Source organism: Homarus americanus, unplaced genomic scaffold (genome assembly GCF_018991925.1).
Source record: "Homarus americanus isolate GMGI-L3 unplaced genomic scaffold, GMGI_Hamer_2.0 scaffold39745, whole genome shotgun sequence".
NCBI lineage: Eukaryota > Metazoa > Arthropoda > Malacostraca > Decapoda > Nephropidae > Homarus > Homarus americanus.
Genome location: NW_024714068.1, coordinates 476,324 through 496,526, shown reverse-complemented (window position 1 = coordinate 496,526; position 20,203 = coordinate 476,324). Strand labels below are relative to the sequence as shown.

Below are 20,203 nucleotides of genomic sequence, written 5' to 3'. Positions count from 1 at the left end.
AGTTCAATGTGTCCAAATTTCATATGTCCGAATTCTTAGTTTCTTAATTTCTATAATAATAATGTTAATAATAATAATAATAATAATAATAATAATAATAATAATAACACTAATAATAATAATAATAATAACACTAATAATAACACTACTAATAATAACACTAATAATAACACTACTAATAATAACTAATGATAATAATAATGTGTTGTGTTGCAGGTCGGGTACAGGCGCCACGGTTCATCGGTCTGCAGGTAGCGACGGAGAGTGTGGTGAGCGAAGGACACACCAAGATCCTCCAATGTCAGGCCCTAGGTAAGTCCTCTAGCGTCTTGGTATGAGAGAGAGAGAGAGAGAGAGAGAGAGAGAGAGAGAGAGAGATTTCTCCCTATTCTGTCTTCTTATTGGGCTGTCCGTTCCGCTCTCTGGCTGTCTGTCTGTCCTTTAATCCGTCCATCAGTTCGTCCGTCAATTCGTTCAGCCGTCCACTAGACAGATTCAGCCAGTCAACGGTAGCTTGTCACAGTGGAACATATTAGAGCCCTTGTGGGTGGTGCGGGGGGGAGGCGGCTTCCGGGGAGGTGACGGAGGGAGGGAAAGAGAGGGGGGGGGGAGAGTATGATGGGGAGGAATTGGGAGGGAAGGAGAAGTGAGGAAAAGTAGGAAGGGGAGAAGTGGTGGAGACGAGTTGGGAGGTGATGAAGTGTAGGGAGGTGAGAAAAAGTGAGGGAGGGAGTAGAGGTGGGGGAGGGACAGGTGAGGTATGGAGGCCGTGAGGTCGAGCTAGGGACCACCTCCCCAGTGAACCGTACCGAGAATGGAGACCAACCGTGAAATGGTTCTCGGCCCTCTGTCCTTCCTCCTCCTCTTTCTCCTCCTGCTCCTCTTTCCTCTTTTAGCCAGCTGTTTCCTCCTCTTTAGCCTCTTATCTCCTCCTGTTCCGTTTTCCTTTTATAGCTTATTATCTCCTTGTTTCTCTTTCCTCCTATTATCTACCTCCTCTTTCCTCTCTAGCCTGTTTATCTCATTCTCCTCCTCGTCCTCCTCTTGCCTTTTTAGAATTTTCCCCAGTGCTTCATCTGCTGCAATATTTGATAAGTAGTATGATATGTCCATTATGTCAGGTGGTGTGTTACAGTAGCCTCTCTTGGGCAAAAACTCTGTTACGAACACACCACGACCCACGTTCTTTCGAAACGGGAGACGTGTGAAAAAATCAGCCTGGCTCATTTTATTTTATAAGCCAGTACAAACTTTGCTTTATTATTATTATTATTATTATTATTATTATTTTTTTTTTTTTTTTTTTTTTTTTTTTTTTTTTTTTTTTTTATTCAAGAGTGGCATCGAATTTGTCTCTAGATGCTAACATAAATGCCTTCTTATTTGTTCGATTAGATAAAAAAAAATCTTTTATTATCAGGACGGAGAATGTCACCTGGATCTTGTTGGGGAGATTTCGACTCCGCCTCTAATAGTGATCCAAAATAGCGGTCTGAATTAGTTCTCTCAGAGGTGATGTATAGACAAAAGTATTTAATAACAAGTTGACAACGAAAAATTATAAGTTTGATAATAACGTTACGTCGTATATTATGATGTGTAAGTAACAGTAGTAGAGGTCCGAAGTAGTGAGGTCGAGGGTGGTAGTGGTACTGTATATTTTGGTGGAGTGAGGAGCAGGGGATGGTGTCGTGGCCCCGGGCGCTACAGGAAGGTGCTGTGGGTGTTCGCGCCACCCCTACCATCCTGCCGTCACCATGGTATGTGTGTGTATGAGGGTGGGTGGGTTACTGCTGTGTATATGTGGGGAGGGGGGGGGTAAATGAATGGGTGGGTGTGTGAGTAATAGAATGTGGGTGAATGGGCGGGTGGGTGTTGATATGTTATGGTATGCATGCGCTTTCATGTTTTGTGTGTATGACTTTATCTGCTTGTCACATGAGAGAAGCATGGGGGAGGCAGGAGAGAAGGATAGGTCGGTAGGGCAGGAGAACAAAGGTACTGTGGGATGGGATGAGCGGTAGGGAGGAGAGGGTGGTGGTGGGGGGAAGGGGAGGGGTAAGCACTTCCTCCCATTACCTGCTCTGGTCAGCCGGGCAGCAGCACTACCACCATCATGTTGTGTTGCTTCCTCTGAATATAAATCATGCGTGGCTGTTTGTATGGATGAATGTGCATGTATTATTTTTATGAGTGGAAGGATGACATTCTTTTAGGCATCTCCACATGAGAGGGTGAAGGAGGGGGTCATTGTATTTCGTATTATAAGTCAACTAATTTCCAAGTAATAAATCATGCAAGGAAACATCTAAGCTCAGTTTCAGTCGTGTCCATAATTTATGTAGGTAGAAAACTCTTAGTATTTAAACCCAAGCTTTAAAAAAAAAACCTAGAGCAGGAAAAGTATTAGTGCTTCATTTACGTCATAAGTCTCGATTCAAGCATTCTATTCTAATTTTTTTTATCATTGTAGGACTTAGATTTTCTCTTTGTCAAAACCAAACAATAGTATGAAATTTGGAGAAATGTCACATATGCAGTATCTGGTGGTGTTACAAGGTGGGAGAAATGTCCACAGGGGTTGTCCCCCCCCCCCTTTTTGCGTCACATTAGGATGATGCAAGTGAGATGTGTGGTGTGTGTTTATGGTGTGTGTGTGTTTTTGCTTACATAAGAACAATAGCATTTGTTGTACAGTATTTTTGTTAATGTTGCTGTTATGACATTTTCATTGTTTATACTGTATATAGGTACTGTACAATAAAACAGATTTTCTTTGATGAAACTTTCCCCGTTTGACTGTGATTGCTTCTATAACAGGTAAATTATATTGTATTCCCAGGTTACCCCCAGCCAGAGTACAGGTGGATGAGGGATGGTGAGCCCCTGGGAGAGTTCTCCAGTGAACACTTCTACAAGATCTCCTCCGTTACACGGGATGATGCCGGCGACTACCGCTGCGTGGCGCGAAACTCTGCCGGGGCTATATTTTCCGCCAAGACCTCATTCTCTGTTGCCTGTAACTATGTTGTCTTTTAAGCTATACACCTCAAATTTTTTATGAACTTTGAATGTGAATGGTTTGGGAACTAGTAAAATAATGGGTACTGTATCTTATTGTGTTATTTTTTTAGAAATTTAATTGAATGAAGAAACTTTCCTTGTTTTTGGAATTTATAGTTTTATCATTGTCAAACTGAATATATACTGTACATGTAATAACTTTTGTCTGACTCTTTTAATATAACTTTTAATTCTCTTTATTTCAACAGACATGACTGGCTACAACAACACAGAGGACACAGTGATAACAGTACAAGCCGGTGAGGCAGCCATGCTCTCCATACCTCCTCTTGAGTCATATCCTCCACCTTCAGTCACGTGGTTAGCTGATGACAACTCCCTTCTGTATGGGATCAAATATGCCACCACAGACCCCGCCAACCAGTTCATTATTTTAGCGACTCAGCCCTCGGACATGAAGACCTACAGGTAACAGCAACTGGACTGTTTAGATATTAGTAGTTATTGTGGTATATAAAGTCTAGAGGAAATAAATGCAGAAAATAAAACACTAATTTTCATACATAACTCTTACTGCTACTTTCTTCTTTTGTTCTGGCAAGCCTTTTCCTGCTTGGGTGTCCGGAGTCAAGATAAAAAAACAGACTCCTCTTTCACTCGCCTTCATCTATTCACTGTAACTACTGTACCCTACCTTCCCCCATAAACCTCATGATGTCGTGCTTCCTTATCATTTATGTACTGTACTCCGCTGCTTTCTGGATGTCATTCCCCTCGCCTCCAGTGAGGTTTCCTCTCTCTCTCTCTCTCTCTTGGTCTTCCCATCTACCATTAACTTTTTTTACCACCTTAGTATGCTCTTAGCAACCCACTTTCTGATGCTTAATTATTTCTTCATTTCCCAATTTCTGTATATCTTGTTTTCTGCATCATATTCACCTCACTTAATGTTGTCAAGCACGTTATATTTGAAGCTTCTAGTTTGCTTCCTCCATTTGCATCTGGAATCCATGCTTTGCAGCCATATACTGTATTGTAATAATGTCTGCTTAACAATTCGGTCATACATGTTTTTTTTTTACCATCTTTGATGTGGTTCTCTCAGTATACGTAATATATATCTTTCAGTGCCTCTGTTAATCCATTTTTTTTATATGAAATGCAGTATAGTACAGTATTAATGTCTTAGTATTTTACCAAAATATAATGATTTATCTTTTTGTTTGCAGTGTTCGCATCACCAATACCCAGCTAGGGGTGGAGGAGGTCAGTGGAGGGATTACTCTGGTAGTGGAAGGAGATGAGAGAGGGAATGAGGAACTTCCCCCTTCTATCATTGTTCCTCCAATTAACACAACCATCATCAAGGACTCCAGTATTGCACACTTGCAGTGTATTGCAAATGCAAGGTTTGTCACTTCACATTTGATTTATTTATACAGTATTGTATATATAAAATGGGGGCAAGGTTATAGTGTAATGTATTGATGTAGTTTCCAAGAAGGATCATAACTAAGATGTTTCTCAGTTTTCATAATTTACAATGTAACCTATACCTGCAGAGCTAATTCTGAATTGTTGTCAAACACTGAAACACATTTTCTTAGGATTTGCCCTACTGTAGTACCCAGTGAAGTTTATTATTGGTACATTGTAGAAAATTTCAATAATTCAGAATACAGTTGTACCCCACTTAACGCGGTCAATTGAACCCACAGGGTACCACGTTAAGTGAAAACCGCGTTAAGTGAACAACAGAACATATGGGATTAATTCCAATAGAGACTGGCCCGACCCCCAAACTCCACTTTTTGACGACACACAACTATGTTGTAGTAAAAATATTATCTTAAGTTTATGATGGTATGCACACACAATTAATAATTAAGAGAAATATCAATAATATTAGGTTTTTTAACACTTACATTAGTAGAAAAGATGGCTGGGCACACGGGGATGGGGGGTTGGTTCCGAGGCAGAGGGCAGATTATTGGCCCTCACCTGTATCACTTGTATCAATTGTATCACTATCCACCACAGAGGCTTGCAGGGCCTCTTTGTCAAACCCCTCAAAGTCCATATAAGTCCATATCCTCACTATAATTACCACTATCACTGACTTGGGCTGGCTGTGGTGGGTGGCGGGTGAAGAACTCGGTAATGTTTTGATGACTGGGCGACCTTGTGCGCATCGTGCCCGCGCCGCTTCCCGCGTATACGAGTAGATGAACCGCGTTAAGTGAAAGTTCGGTTCTGGCGAGGCACCGCGTATATGAGAAATCGCGTTAAGTGAAACCGCGTTAAGCGGGGTACAACAGTATGTTCTCTTACTTGGAATGGCTCTAAATAATATATACCATATACTGTACTGTATAAGAAAAGTGTTCTTATCCTTGATGCATTAGTTGAATATTTTATTTATTATCCTTGTACTTATTTCTTGCCAGACCATTGTATCAGCTGGAGACACTCTGGTTCAAGGATGATGTGCCCATAGAACAGTCGGGAGTCGTTTTTTCTTTCAATGGCTTGTGGAATCGCACTCTTAGCCTCCTCCAAGCTGACCTACACTACGCTGGTGTTTACAAGTGCCAGGTTCGCCTACGTACAAGTATAGATGAACCTATACAAGCTGTGGCACAAGTTGTCATACATGGTAAACCTGAACAATGTTGTTCTCTTAATTGTTAAGATATTCAGCTAAATGCAGTAAAATATATACAGTATTGAGACCAAATATAGAAAAACTCTCCATTTATTATAGAACACAATACTGTACTTTATTAATGGATCATATTATTACTCTTTCTTCTAACTTTATTCTTCTTCACAGATCGACCAAAATTAACAAAACAACTGCCTGTAGATACTTATGCAGATTTAGGCAAAACATTGACTATTCCTTGTTCTGTGGCTGGGACACCTATACCCTATGTTACCTGGTATAGGGATGCTGTTAATGTCATTACTCTGGATGATAACAGGTGAGTGATATTTGGCAGATGTTGAAAATTCATTCAATATTATGATACACTCTGGACAGTAGATAGGACTACTGTACAGTACAATTTTTACAAATACAGTACTGTACATGATATAGCACATTCAGTTCTGTACTATACAGTTTGGAAGTACCTGTACAAGATGACAGTGCTATCAAAATTTGTGAGAGGTAGTAAAGTACAAGATGCAATTTTACTGGTGTCAACAAAGTCTTATATTTATTGAATAAGGAATATTTCTTATTGCTTTTATTTTTTATTTTCCGTTAGGTATCGAGTCCTTCTCAACGGATCCCTGGCCATTTCTGCAGTTCAAGTCAATGACACAGGAATGTATCAGTGTCTGGCATCTAATGCTGCAGGAGAAACTTCTGCCTATACTTGGCTCAAAGTAAAAAGTGAGTACAGTACAGTATCTCCTATATGTGGCCGTCTGATGGTAGAGTATTGCACCTGCATCACTTCTTGTTAAGGATTGGGCATTAGCACAGTACTAATTTTTAACTTAAGTTTTCAGAGAATGCGTATTTAAATGGTGGATATTATCAAGTTAACAAATGTAATGATTGAACCTTAATTTAATATTAATGAGTTGATTATAAGAAGGGTGTGTATGCGAGTTTTACTGAAATAACATTGCTTTGAAAAATGTCAATGCCATAACTTATCTAAACTATTTACTTACTGTCTTATGCATGGTTGGGTGTGCTTATAAGTAACATTAGTTCATATTACGAGGGTATTATCCTACTCTTAAGTAGTAGTTAACATTAGCATACTGTAATCCTTTTCCATGGCAACAAGTATAACATTATTATTATTTTTTAAAGTAGACATACTGTAGTAATTTACTGTAGAGGTTTACTGTAATTCCTATGGTAGAATGTTGTGGTTATAAGTCTTCAGTGTGGTTAGTTGAGTTTTCTGGGGAAGATTGGTGATAAAGAATATTATTATCTGTTATGTTAAGTACAGTAATACTGTATCACTTTACAGTCCTCTTAATCTGGTATATAGTAGTTCAGTATCACAGGGCTATTTTTATAGTGAGTGCACATTTCTGATATTCATAGCACAGTGTTGTATGTAGAATTTTCCCTCTTGCAGATATTGTTCACATTATACACCTTAGTTCATACTACGTATATTTCCTCTGATAAACATACTCGTATTCCTTGTCTGTATTATTCCACCTTTATTTTCCTCCAGTTGCAGTACAGTAATCTATTCATCCAGCTGATGAATATACAGTTACACATAACACATACATAAGAATTGCATGTTTCATCGTCACAGTGCTGGATAATTCTGTCATTATTGTGAGATGATTATCCTTGTATTAAGTAGTCCTGTAAACATCATAAATATTATAAAGACAAGAATTTCAGATCCATTCATATAAATGCTTTTTTTCAGTATTTTATATCATAACCTAATGCTTTGATATCCTGTAATTCTTCCATGAATGACATTAACTGTGGGGTCCTGGCAGCGCGATGGGACGATCCTTCTTCTAATCGTGTACACAGGTCCTTGAAATCGAGGGCCTTTGTTCAGTATCGTAAGATCTGTACTAACAAGTGCATGTGCATGTTATAATCATTCTTTGCTTACTCCTGCACTTTAGCTTCAGGTTGTGGTATAAGATTATTTCTTTATCTATGCATGTTTTGGCTGAGGTGATGAAACAGTAAAGCATAATCAGTGGATGGTGTTAAAGAGCTTGGACACCAAGTGGAGTAATAATAAGTCTTTTATAGTGTGTTTGCAGTAATGAGACAGTACAGGGTATAGCACTGTGAGCCATTCGAGATGTAATGATTATAATGCTGCATGTTGGCTAAAAAAGAACATGGCATCTTGATCATCATAGGTAACATCCTTTCTGTCGTCTCCCTTGAATTTGTAAGGTAACAGCCCCCAAGCCAGAAGGGTTAGGTTAGCTCAAGACACTGAGATGGCTAATGACCAACTCAGCATACACCACAGCAGAATAACACTCCACCAACCCTGACTGGCCCTAGGACTGAACCTGTGTTTCTTGTACAGTCGTGGGAGTCCAGAGTGTTACAACTGAGCCATAGTGTTTACTAACTTCACTACATTTTAGTTAGTATCTGTTTAATCATCACCTATTAGATGAAAGAGACACCATAGTGACTTAGATAGATTGATATGGTAGATAAAAAACCAATACAGAGTATCCACCTTTTTGTCAATATATTTTGTGTGTAAGTGTAGACAGATATATTTGTGTTAATAATTTGCTCGGTGTACTGTACATGCTAAAGGACCACATGTATCATTTTAATATTTTTTATATATAATTAATGTACTACAGTACCTACTGCTTTTGTGTGTGTCAGTGTGTATATAGTTTATTTTTATATTTTTGTAATTATTAGCTTTGTGAGCTTGTAATTGTCTGTATTACTAAATTAGTATTGATATGTTGTATAAATTTGATGAAGATTTTACTTCTTTGTGCTTAACTGAAGCACTTAAGTTTTTAATATATTTTATGAGAATTAAACCTATGTCATGATAACTTGATTTGGTGGTAATTAGTTAATATATTTATTTTTGTATTTCAAATGATTGTGACCCTGATGTTGGATACAGGACTTTAATTAGGAAAAGAGATGTAAAAAATGTGTTGGAAATTTACATGTACACTATAGTGCTTTCTTTGTCTTCTAATCCCAGAGGAAGGGAAACCTATGAGCTGTATCAATTTTTAGAGAACTGTCACTTGCACAGTACCTGAACTTGTAAAATCATAAACATTCTTTGAAGGAAAAATATGGGACTTTACAAAAACAGTTTGTGGTCCACCCCCACATCCTCTCCTGGATCCACTAATAAAAATATTAAAAGACTGGTGTGTTGATTGGTGTGCTTGTTTGGTTGATATTCCAGGATGAAATGAGTGTTACTGCTTGAAATTCCTCATGTATGTCTCATCAGATTCTATCTTGAAAATTCTTAAAAAGTTAATGTGAGTGTGTGCTCAGTGTCAGCTTTGATTATTTTTCATGCTTTCCCGATTCATTATCCAAATGGTATTTGTTTTTAAGGTTAAAGGAAACTAAATTTGCAAAACAATGTTATTTTGATGTGTTAAGTTGTGTTAAATGTAATGGTACAGTATATAAAAAATTTTCTACCGCATTTTGATTTTCTTACTGTTAGAAAAATTCTGTTTAATTCTTACAATAAAAAGAAATTGGTCATTTTGCCTGTGTCTTTTCTCATTATTGGAGGTGCAACATTACTCTAACATGCCCTTTATTGTGTCTGGTAGCTTCTGCTCCCCTTATGGTGATGACGCCTGAGAACATGACTGTGCTGGATGGCCAGGATGCTACAATTTCATGCCGTGCAGGTGGAGCTCCTCAGCCCAATGTTACCTGGCTGTATAATGGTATGACATGTGACCTTCAGTTCATGAAAATACAAGGTTTTTATTGATAATTTTTTATATTTATATATTTTTAGATATAATTACAATATGGACTTAGTCTTTGTAATGTACCTCTTGAATACCCTGTATACAGTTTAGAGACGAGAATGTTCAGATGTAAAACAGGTTATCTCATTACTGTATTGTGTTATGTTGCAGATGACTTAGAGCTGGTGGAAAATGGTCACTATCAGATTCTCAGTTCAGGAGATTTGCTGATAGCTGGTGTCAACACACGGGATGAGGGGAAATACACCTGCCTTCGCTCCAATGAAGCGGGAACTGTGTCAGGTGATGCTTGGCTCTCCATCCTAGGTGAGTGGCTGGGAAGTGTTAAGATGACATTATTTTTCACTGATTGTCATTTGTAATACAGTGTTTTATAAGATACTGGAAAGTTATAAGTTTATTACTCCATTGTTTAACACATTGTGGTATCAATTGTATGTAAATGTTGTTAATCATTCTATCTTTTATTGTTTCCAGCATTCACAGTAGTGTGGCCCCTGTAGCATCTCAATGATACCTTAAAAGATATTGTCTGTTACTTTTATTCCATTAACTGATGCTTAGTGAACATGCATGGTAAAGGGAAGTTCTATTCTAATATTGATGTTATTTTTGTGATTTAGCTGAAGTAAACCAGTTACGGGCATTCATAAATCTTCATTTACAAGGGAAATTTCTAATAGAACTTTTTAAAATCTGGACTTAGGCCAGCCAGTGATCATGTGTTACCCTGACCTACTAGAATCAAAAGGTGCCCCAAAAGACCCTGTCCACCACCCTTGACTGCTGACTTCCTACCCTGTTCACCTCTTCCACCACCCCTTCTTACCCTACATTGCCTTGACCTGCACTTCATATGTTGCAAGTGTTATCATAGTTTTTTGTTGTGTTGATACTCTACAAGCCACATGTAAATACTAGTACAGTTTATACTGTTCCTATAATTCATATTGTCAGCTAATTTGACCCACACTCACAGTGACTCACTACATGTAATTTATATTAGGAAGATTTTATAACCATTGCTAATAATACGATTTTTTCTCCAGTCAAAACACAAATATCACAGCCGCCAGTGGACACGAGGGTTATACTAGGTCGAGTAGCATCACTGCAGTGTAAGGTGTCCCATGCTCCTACAGTGTCAGTCCAAGTCCAATGGTTTAATGGAAATATTGCCATTGATCCTGAGGGAAGTCCTCGCATCAGTGTGCGACAAGATGGAACACTGGAGATACAGGAAGTTAGGGCAGCAGATGTTGGATTATACACTTGTGTGGTAAGATCATCTGATATTGATGTGTAAATACTGTAGAACTCTTTGGGGTAGAATTCTCAAATATTTGATTGATCACTAAGACAAGGTGGTACCTGTGTTATTTATAGATTTTTTATTGTTTCTTATCCACGAAATTTGAGACTCATTAAAATTTAAGCATACTGTACTTGGGTTTTTAACTAATTAGCTGAAATTTATTGGTAGTCTAAAGAAGGAAAATCTGAACACAAATGGAAGATATAAAAGATTATTATTGAGAAAGTTAATTAAAGTTGCTGTTCATTCATTTATTACCACTGCACCTTTCCTCTAACTCTTATGGTAACTTTTCACTTGGGTTGTTTAGCTCCTGTTGTGTGTCTCAACCTTTTGAATTCTTATTGTGATATGAAAAATGAAAAGAAGGCAATATCTTTCCTTTTGGGAGTCAAACCAATGTTCTTAAATATTTTAACAAGTGTGTATGGTATTTTAACGTTTACTTAAGAATTTCTATATTTAAATTTATATGATTTCTCGTTTCCCATTTCTAGCTTTGTCTTTCTATTTTCATTCACTTCTGGCACTCAATTTTACCCACAATTTTTATTATGTCTTTCACTAACTCTCTCACTCAGATCATCACTGTCATGCCATCAATTCAAGCTTTTAACTTTAGATATGCAATACTGTATAATGTAGCGTTACTCTCAAACTTTTATGGTATATTTTAGGTCATATCGTCTGGTGGAAATGAAACTCGATCTGCTCGCTTAGAGGTGATAGAGCTGCCTTACGCCCCAACTGGTGTACAGGCTGCCCGCACTCCTCGCTTCCCAAAATCTGTGCAAATCACCTGGACTCCAACGTTTGACGGAAATAGTCCGATAATAAAATTCATCATTCAGAAAAGAGAAGTTCCCACAGAAGGTTTGTTGAGTTCTTATATGATGGTGGTTTATAGATAAATTGAAGTTAATGATAATTCTCAAATGTTTGGAACTTTTAGAGTCATGAAATTATCTGTGAAAATATTTTGTCTCTGGATTTAGTAGTTCCTAAAGTTTGTTGTTAAATTCTGTTAAATGTTATAATGCATTCATATAAACTGATTGGGACTGCTAAAGTTTCTCTAGTTCAAGGAATTGTTTAAGTAAAAAGTAAACAACCCTGAACAAATAAAGTAAGCTCTTACATACTCATTATGACTGAAAGAACAAACCTACCTGAAGTGATGGAACTTCCCTCCAGTTTTGTAATTATCATTCTTGATTTTGCAGGAGTAGTTGATGATTTAGGTCTGAACTGGGTGACGGTGCTGACTAATGTGAGTGCTGCAGCTAATGAGGCTATAGTAGGGGACCTCCGACCCTCCACAGGCTATCAGTTTCGAGTGTCGGCTGTAAATAATGTTGGAGAGGGATCACCATCTGAACCATCCAACACAGTTATCCTCCCCCAGGAAGGTGTGTGGGGTAGAATTTATTTAACACTATAGTATCAGTACACCAAATTAATACACGAATGAATAAATATACTTCTATAAAGGGCAAGATAATTTTGTTGGTTAGAATAATAAGGTAATAAATCATTATATAATATTGAGGTCTGATAGCTTAATTCTAGTTGATGTAATTTATTTAATATTTGTAGTTTTTTATACCATCGGTATTTTGTTTTTACTCACTATTTAGGTTTAGTGTTAATATACCAACAAGGTAATGTGTTTGTGGCAATCCAACTGACTAAATATTTCTTGAAGTGAAAATATATTTATAAAATGTACTGGGACAAAATGAACCCCAGAAAACTTCATTTAACAAGACATAAAATAGGGTGTCATGAGGGGTATACAATGTACTAGTAATCCAAAGTTATTTTTCATGGACAAAGTCGGTTGTATCATAAGGTTAGCAGTATGAACTAGCCAATAATGCAAGCTCTCAGTGCATGAACCTGAGGGGATTTACTGTATTAGGATCTGTTTTGAGAAAGAATTTTACATTTCTGTTTTCTATCTTCTCTGGTGTTATAATTAATACTGTTTATTTTTCTACAGCACCATCTGGGCCCCCCCAAGGGTTGGTTGGCTCTCCCAGATCCTCAGCAGAAATTATGATCCAGTGGGAAGCACCGCCTGAGGAAGAGAGGAATGGGGTGGTTCTTGGCTACATGGTGCGCTACAGACTGTGGGGATATAAGGATTCACAGTGGTACTACCGCAACATTACCAAAGAGGTTTGTGATTTTTAACCTTTAGTTTAATATAACATGTACAGTACTGTATGTATATAAATTTTAGCTTTGACCTCATGTCAAGCACATCTATTCTCTATCCAGCTTCAGAATCTTTCCAAATAGGTTCCTTTGGGTTCTGTACTCTCTCTGACTCTCTTCAACTTGCTTCCCTAAAGCTCCTCCAAACACATTATGAATCTCCTGGTTATCCAACTTAGCAATAGCCTCCCAATATGTAAAATCTCTTCAGTCCACCAACATACTTCAAGAATATATACACAAACTAGATCAATGGCTCACTCACAACTTTGTGACAGTATCACCTTCAGAATTTACCACAATATTCTTCATCCCCAGATAGACTCGAGTCTTAAAGTTCACCCATACAGTACACTATTTAACCAACAGCTACCACTAGATAAACACTCTAAAAACTTTGGCATTGCATTGGACACACACTTTATCTTCATGCAGTACATAAATGACATCACCAAAACCATACACCTGTACTGTACTGTACAGTCACTCAAAAAACTATCTTTACAAAAATGTGTTGAAAAAATGACACAACGGACAACCCTATCTAGGCAACAGGAGTCACTGTTCATTCTGAAATTCATCAACCCCCTCCAAGTAGAGATAGTTTATTGAGTGACTGTACTAACTCGATACATTATATCTTTTTTTTTTGTGGGCGGGGGGTAGGGGGGGGCATAAACAACAGTATATATAAACAGTTTATCAGCACTTCAGTAAACTATATTGGTGCAAGTTGCAACATCTGCTCCCATCATCCCAAAATTTCAAAAGCTCGGAAAAAGCCCTAGGAACAATGAACAGTACTACCGGTACCTCACAACACAACACACCACACGACTGGAGGAAACTACAGCGGGCCTATTGGCCCATACTGGGCAGTCCCATTTACACCCAACCTCTATCGCTCATATATCCATCCAACCTATGTTTGAAGCTATCCAGCATATTTGAGTTAATGATGATGTTTGGTAACTTGTTCCACTCGTCCACTACTCTATTTCCGCACCAATCCTTACCTATTTTGCGCCTAAATCTAAATTTGTCTAATTTAAGACCATTGTTTCGAGTTCGCTCCTGGTTGGATAGTTTGAGTACGTACCTTTGTAATGTCACCTTTGTTTAACCCTGACTTCCATTTATACACCTCGATCATATCGCCCCTCACTCTACTTCTCTCGAGGGAGTGCAAATTAAGATGCTTTAACCTGTCTCTGTACTCAAGGTTCCTAATGCCCGGGATTAGTCTTGTAATTCTCCTTTGAATTCTTTCTAGCATATGAACCTGAGTGTTAAGAAACATGGTCCTTAAATAGCAGTGTTGAACTATACATTTAGGTCACCTGTACTTTGCGTATGGCTTGATTTCTGTTTTCTCAATGACTATTTGATAATCTTTGTATGTTGGTGGAATGTTTTGATTATGAAAAGTATTTCTTGCAGCTATGTTTAATTTTTTTTTTTTTAATTCTATGTATGGCAATGTTCAATTTGTGTAATGTACCCTGGCACACATGATCTTCTCAAACTATATTTCAGTTTTGATGCATGATTATTATTTTTTTTTTTTTATGTATTGATATTTTATTATTTATATTAGATGGATAGAAGGTGAACTCTGTACACACCATTGTTACTGAAAACTTTATGGAAAATAATTATGAATTATTATTTAGCCAGATTAACTTTTGTAAATGAAGAAGCTTTTTATCTTAAGGAATTAAGTTTGGGTGTTAGATACGGACTGAGGAGAGACACCAAGTGGTAGCAAGAATCATGGCTTGTTTATTGGTTGAATTCTTCTCTAGTGTGTATCAGATTTTGTTCTCACTGTATCTTCAGAAATGACATAGTAGCTTCACTGGATATTTTGATGGCCCTATAATGAGGCTTGGGGGTCAGCATATACCCCAGTTTTAAACTTGCAATACTGTATAATTCAAAATTTGATAAATCATGCCAAATATTGTGCGCCTCTGTGTTTCCTTACCAGGTACATGTTTTGTGCTGATGTATTTTTTGTGCAACTACTTATGTGTATCATTGGCACCTCAATCCTCCTGGGGAATTCTCCTCTTTGGGGGATTGCCACATTTAGAATCAGTCCGGTTAGTACCTAAATTGATGTACCAATTTTGAAACACCATTTGCATTACGTACATCGGTGTGACATATCCAGAGTTTATTGTTCCTTTCTTACACTGCACTGCACTGCATGATTGAGATCTTAAATACTGTACTGTACACTGAATTTTTAGATTGTTGTATGCCTGTTAAATGAAGGTGGAGACAATCATTATATCAGTCACCTTTCTAGGATGAGATAATGAGGGGTAGACTCCACAGTGATTCTTGGCCATACTATGATTTAATCTTTGTTCATAGACTAAGAAAATCTTTTACTGTGCATAATGGGTCCAACAGTTATTAATGGTTATCCTCCACCATGAGTTAATACTCCAGCTGATAAAAACCTCATTATATATCCTGCCTTACAGTACTCCATCTTCTTGGGCTTATTTGTTTTTTATTTTGTATTCATTGCCATAATTATGGTGCTGTATCTTTATTATTTGATCTGTCTAATTTGACTGCCATCTCTGTGCTGATTTTTTTAAAAGATTTTGTTATTTTCATTATTTCATATTTTGTCTTCATTTCTGAACTAGAGTTTAAAGACTGTGCAACGCTTCGTTGTTGGCCACAAGTATAAGGTATGACTCTGAGTGTTGTGAGGTAGAGGCATGTCCAGTATATATTAGATGATTAGTTTTAGATGTTAAGCACTAGAAAGAAGAGAGAGGCTGTACCAAACTAGCAACATAGTCATAAATAACCAACTAGTTAGCATGTTGTGCAGAATTAGATCTAAGAAGACTGAGTAGACAAATATTTAGAAAGATGGATTAATATGAAATAGATGGTAAAAAACATGTTGATATCTTTTCCAGAATGTTCACTGTACTGTATTACCACTAGTACATGTCTTGATGTAACAGAAAACATTGAAATGTGTCTAATGTCATCTGGAAAGTAATACACAGTATATGTACCTGATACTACTATATTTTTTTCCAATTCCAGAACCAACACAACTATCTTATTGGAGGTTTGATAATATGGAAAGATTATGAGATCCAAGTTGCTGCATATAACATCAAGGGCGTTGGTGTCTACTCACGCAGTATACGACTCAAGACCAAGGAGGGGATACCAGCAGCCCCACCCAAGGCAGTCGAGGCTGTTGCTGTCAGTTCAACCACCATCAAAGTATCATGGAAGCCACCTGATCCCTGGATGATTAACGGAATTAATCAGGGTTATAAAGTACAAGCATGGCGAAGTGAGTGTAACCTTCAAGATATATTAGACTCTTCTGGATTGTGTTTGTTCTCATCTTCATATCTTTTTATTAGGGTTGAAATAATAATAATAATAATAAATAAATAAAAAATGTCATGTAATTAGTTCAAGATAATGTTGAGTGGTAAAGCAGTCCTGGAGAACAAGTGTTAGGTTTTCATACCGAGACCTGAAGATTACCATATATTCTATCCATGGGTTTGTCTAATAAGGTAACTCCAGCATTCACAACAGGACAGCTCCAATATAAACTTCTCCAATTTTCGTCTAGTTTAGTAGTGCATAGAAATAAATACTTTTATAAGGTATGCTTTGAATACATTTAGCAAGAATAAAAAACAAATTGAAGATAAATATGTAAAATCTTATCAATATTCACTTTTATACTACTTTACAGATGAACCAGAGGATGCCATTGAACCAGATAAAACTTTGACAGTTCCTCCAAATCCATATCCAGATGCTAATGAATCTGCAGAACTGACTGACTTAGACAAATACACAGAGTATTATCTCACAGTCCTCTGTTTCACACATCCTGGTGATGGCAAGCGCTCCCAACCAATAAAGCTTCAAACACTTGAAGATGGTAAGTTAAGCTTTAATGTACTTTTAATGAATACTGTATTGAAGAGATGTAATTCATCTTTCAGATTATTTAGTGTATGAGTATTCTTTACAGACTTTGAAAGGGGTTATGGAATACTCCTAGGTTAATACAGTATTTATTGGTGATGGGGGGGAATTTTTTTAGTTTTTCTTTTGTGATTAAAATTAACCTTAATGTCCTTATTTTGTATCTTTCTAGTCCCAGATACAGTAGTGAACCTGAAGTTTGAGGATGTAAGTGATCGGTCAGTACGGGTGCTGTGGGATGAACCCGACCAAAGTAATGGGATCCTGAAGGGCTACACCCTCTCCTATATGGTTAAGGACTCTCCTCACACCAAGATTGTTCAAAATTTGACTGCTGATGTTACAACATACTTGGTTACTGAACTGTCTGTAAGTTTATCATCTTTTGGACAAGGTTTAGAATTTACTAATAGTTGGTCTTGTATTTGGATTAACATTTGTGAAAGAGGAATTTTGGATTTATAATTAATGTTAAACTGTATATGTCCCTGAGTGTTAACATCACTAGTGCTTAAATTTTTAAGTTAATACAAGCATCCAGTCATTAAAACTAATGCAGTAACAAATGTGCATATTGTTTGTATCACCTTCAAATTGTCCAGTATTGGCTTTCAACACTATATAGTGTCCTTTAAGGGTAGCTGTAGTATGTCTAAGTGATCATGATGCAAGAGGTCATCGTTTGTCATGCTTAAATTTAGTGAACATTGATAGGGTATGATTTATCTGCCTTAAAGAATTGTGTGTAACAGAAGTTGTTATATCTGTATTTTATTTTGTAATTGTGCTTTGTTATTTCTTCACTTTGAAAAGTATGAAAGCATGCCATTCTCTGTAAAATTATTCACTTCTAACAATCATTATTATTATTATTTTTCCATCAACAGGCAACAACCTTCTATACATTTGAGGTGTATGCTTGGACCTCTGTAGGACCAGGCACACCAGTGGTAGCAACACTTCAGTCAGGCGTTGAACCAGTTTTACCAGAGCCACCAACCCGACTGGCTGTCTCAAACATTCAGGCTTTTTCTGTGGTGCTTCAGTTTACCCCGGGCTTTGATGGAAATGCTTCTATATCCACGTGGACTGTGCAGGTAAGATGAAGGATTCTGCCAGACATGAGAATAGTGACTTATTGAAGGAGCTGTATGAAGAGAGCATGATGGTTAAACTTATCTGGGAAGTGTTCTTTAATGACTGGAGAACATGAAATGGAGGGATTTTGGGGAAGGGCTTACTGCTGATGGCTGATGCTAGGCTAGAGCAAGGACTAATTATGAGAATGGATGAATGGTAGCAACTGTGTTTATTAAAAGAGTATAAATAAAAAAACAAGCTTTAGGCTCTAAGTAGAGTTAATAATGGTTTCCTTGATTATGGCGATAAGTTCAGTTTTGTGTAGGGCTTCAATTATTATGATTATTTATTTACATTACTCTGAGAACCAGTTTTCCTTTTCCTGAAAAATTATTTACATAGCTTCACCCCTTTATGAAGATTCATGACAACATCCAGTAATTTCCCATTAACCCATACATTTTCATTACTTCCATAGTCATATTCTATATACTTTTTCATATGTTTCTTCTAGGTTCATAAATGCCAGAACAAAGGTTTTAACTTTTGAATATTTTCACTCGTGTTTTTAAGTTCAAACACTTGATTACCACAACCACTAACCTTCACTTATTTTTCTGAACTCACACAGTTGTTTTCTTAACACACAATATGTTTTTATATTTTCAGGCACAGTCTTCTCGTAGCAGCACATGGGAAACAATATATGATGTTTCTGCTCCAGATGCCTCCACAATTACAGTTCAAAACCTCATCCCATATACTAAGTATCGTCTGCGACTCATTGCAAACAATGTAGTTGGAGCATCATCCCCCTCTGAGTCATCACCAGATTTCCAAACCCTCCAGGCAGAGCCAGCTCATCCACCATCAAATATGACCGTGAGAGCTATGTCCTCCACTCAGCTTCGAGTTCGATGGATAGTAAGTCGTGTCTAATGTACTGTTTGTCACATAGCATATAAGGAGTGGACTATAGTTATGGTTAACAAATTTCTAAAGAACAGTTTTGTAATCTTTTTCATTTCCATCACTGTCCTTGGCTCACTCACATTACCAGAAAAAGTAAATTTATCCCAAATCTTAAAAGCTGCTGTCTTGGGTAACAATTAAATGCTAAAACCTCAATACAAACCCGCAGATTCAGAATCCTAAACCCAAAGCATCTGTGGACAGATTAATGTGTCAGTATTAACTGCCTCAAGTTCATGAATCTGAATCATGGGGTTTGGGGAGCAGCAAGAGAGGCGTTAAGACTTTTCTTCATTACTCTACATTCTGTTTTTCTTATGAATTTTAAATGCACTATCACTTATTACAGCATTAAATTTTTGTAATATAATGAAAAGTGATTTAACAAGTACTGTACAGTATATGATATCCTCCATTACAGCCACTGCAGCAGTTTGAGTGGTATGGTGCACCTCAGGGTTACCGCATTCGTTATCGACCAATCGGATGTGAATGTGACTTTTCTGAAGACTTTGTATACGACAACACTGCCAACTCACATCAGCTGGTAGACTTACAAGAATACACACTTTATGAAGTGACAATGGTTGCTGTAAATGATATTGGCCCTTCATCTTTGGCTCCTGTTGCTATTGAGAGAACTAGAGAGTCAGGTAAGCTTTTGTATTTTTCACATATGTAATAATAACTTGCACTATTTAATGTTGAACTAGTGACATGTTGTTCCTTCTCGTAACTTTATACAGCAGTTAGGATATTCTTGGTAACCTATGATAAATTAGCCTTTTTTCAATTGATGCTTTTCCCTTCATCTCGGCTGGTGTAATTAAGACACATTCATATGATATACTGTATGTCTAAAGTTCAAGTTAGAAGTGTTTTACATAGATACTACAGGAACAGACACATAAGTGATTTTAACATGCTTAGGTTAATGAGGTATTGGACATTCTTTGTTGCCTGGATCCCACACCACTCAGTCAATTGAACTAACATCAAAACTTTAATCACATTTATAATCTCCACGTGGCTGTGCAGTACAGTATTTCAAAGTGCATTTGTTTATTGTAGCTCATCTATGAGTATATTGGGTTTCAAGTCATCATAGCCAGTGCTGTAAAT

The 20,203-nt window shown here is 37.2% G+C and overlaps 1 protein-coding gene across 1 annotated transcript in view; it reads left to right on the top strand.

The window, feature by feature from the left end:
- The first annotated feature begins 213 nt into the window (after nt 1-213).
- Nucleotides 214-20,203, top strand: part of LOC121875542 (protein sidekick-like) — a 48,301-nt gene continuing 28,311 nt past the window's right edge. The window contains exons 1-20 of the mRNA XM_042380126.1: nt 214-312; nt 2,843-3,019; nt 3,273-3,492; nt 4,254-4,433; nt 5,472-5,680; nt 5,858-6,008; nt 6,297-6,424; nt 7,519-7,587; nt 9,331-9,450; nt 9,649-9,804; nt 10,548-10,777; nt 11,491-11,686; nt 12,037-12,222; nt 12,816-12,994; nt 16,115-16,373; nt 16,791-16,982; nt 17,202-17,398; nt 17,917-18,126; nt 18,779-19,033; nt 19,503-19,734. Of these exons, the coding sequence (XP_042236060.1) occupies nt 2,869-3,019; nt 3,273-3,492; nt 4,254-4,433; nt 5,472-5,680; nt 5,858-6,008; nt 6,297-6,424; nt 7,519-7,587; nt 9,331-9,450; nt 9,649-9,804; nt 10,548-10,777; nt 11,491-11,686; nt 12,037-12,222; nt 12,816-12,994; nt 16,115-16,373; nt 16,791-16,982; nt 17,202-17,398; nt 17,917-18,126; nt 18,779-19,033; nt 19,503-19,734 (3,520 nt within the window). The 5' untranslated portion in view covers nt 214-312; nt 2,843-2,868. The remainder of the gene's footprint in view (nt 313-2,842; nt 3,020-3,272; nt 3,493-4,253; nt 4,434-5,471; nt 5,681-5,857; nt 6,009-6,296; nt 6,425-7,518; nt 7,588-9,330; nt 9,451-9,648; nt 9,805-10,547; nt 10,778-11,490; nt 11,687-12,036; nt 12,223-12,815; nt 12,995-16,114; nt 16,374-16,790; nt 16,983-17,201; nt 17,399-17,916; nt 18,127-18,778; nt 19,034-19,502; nt 19,735-20,203) is intronic.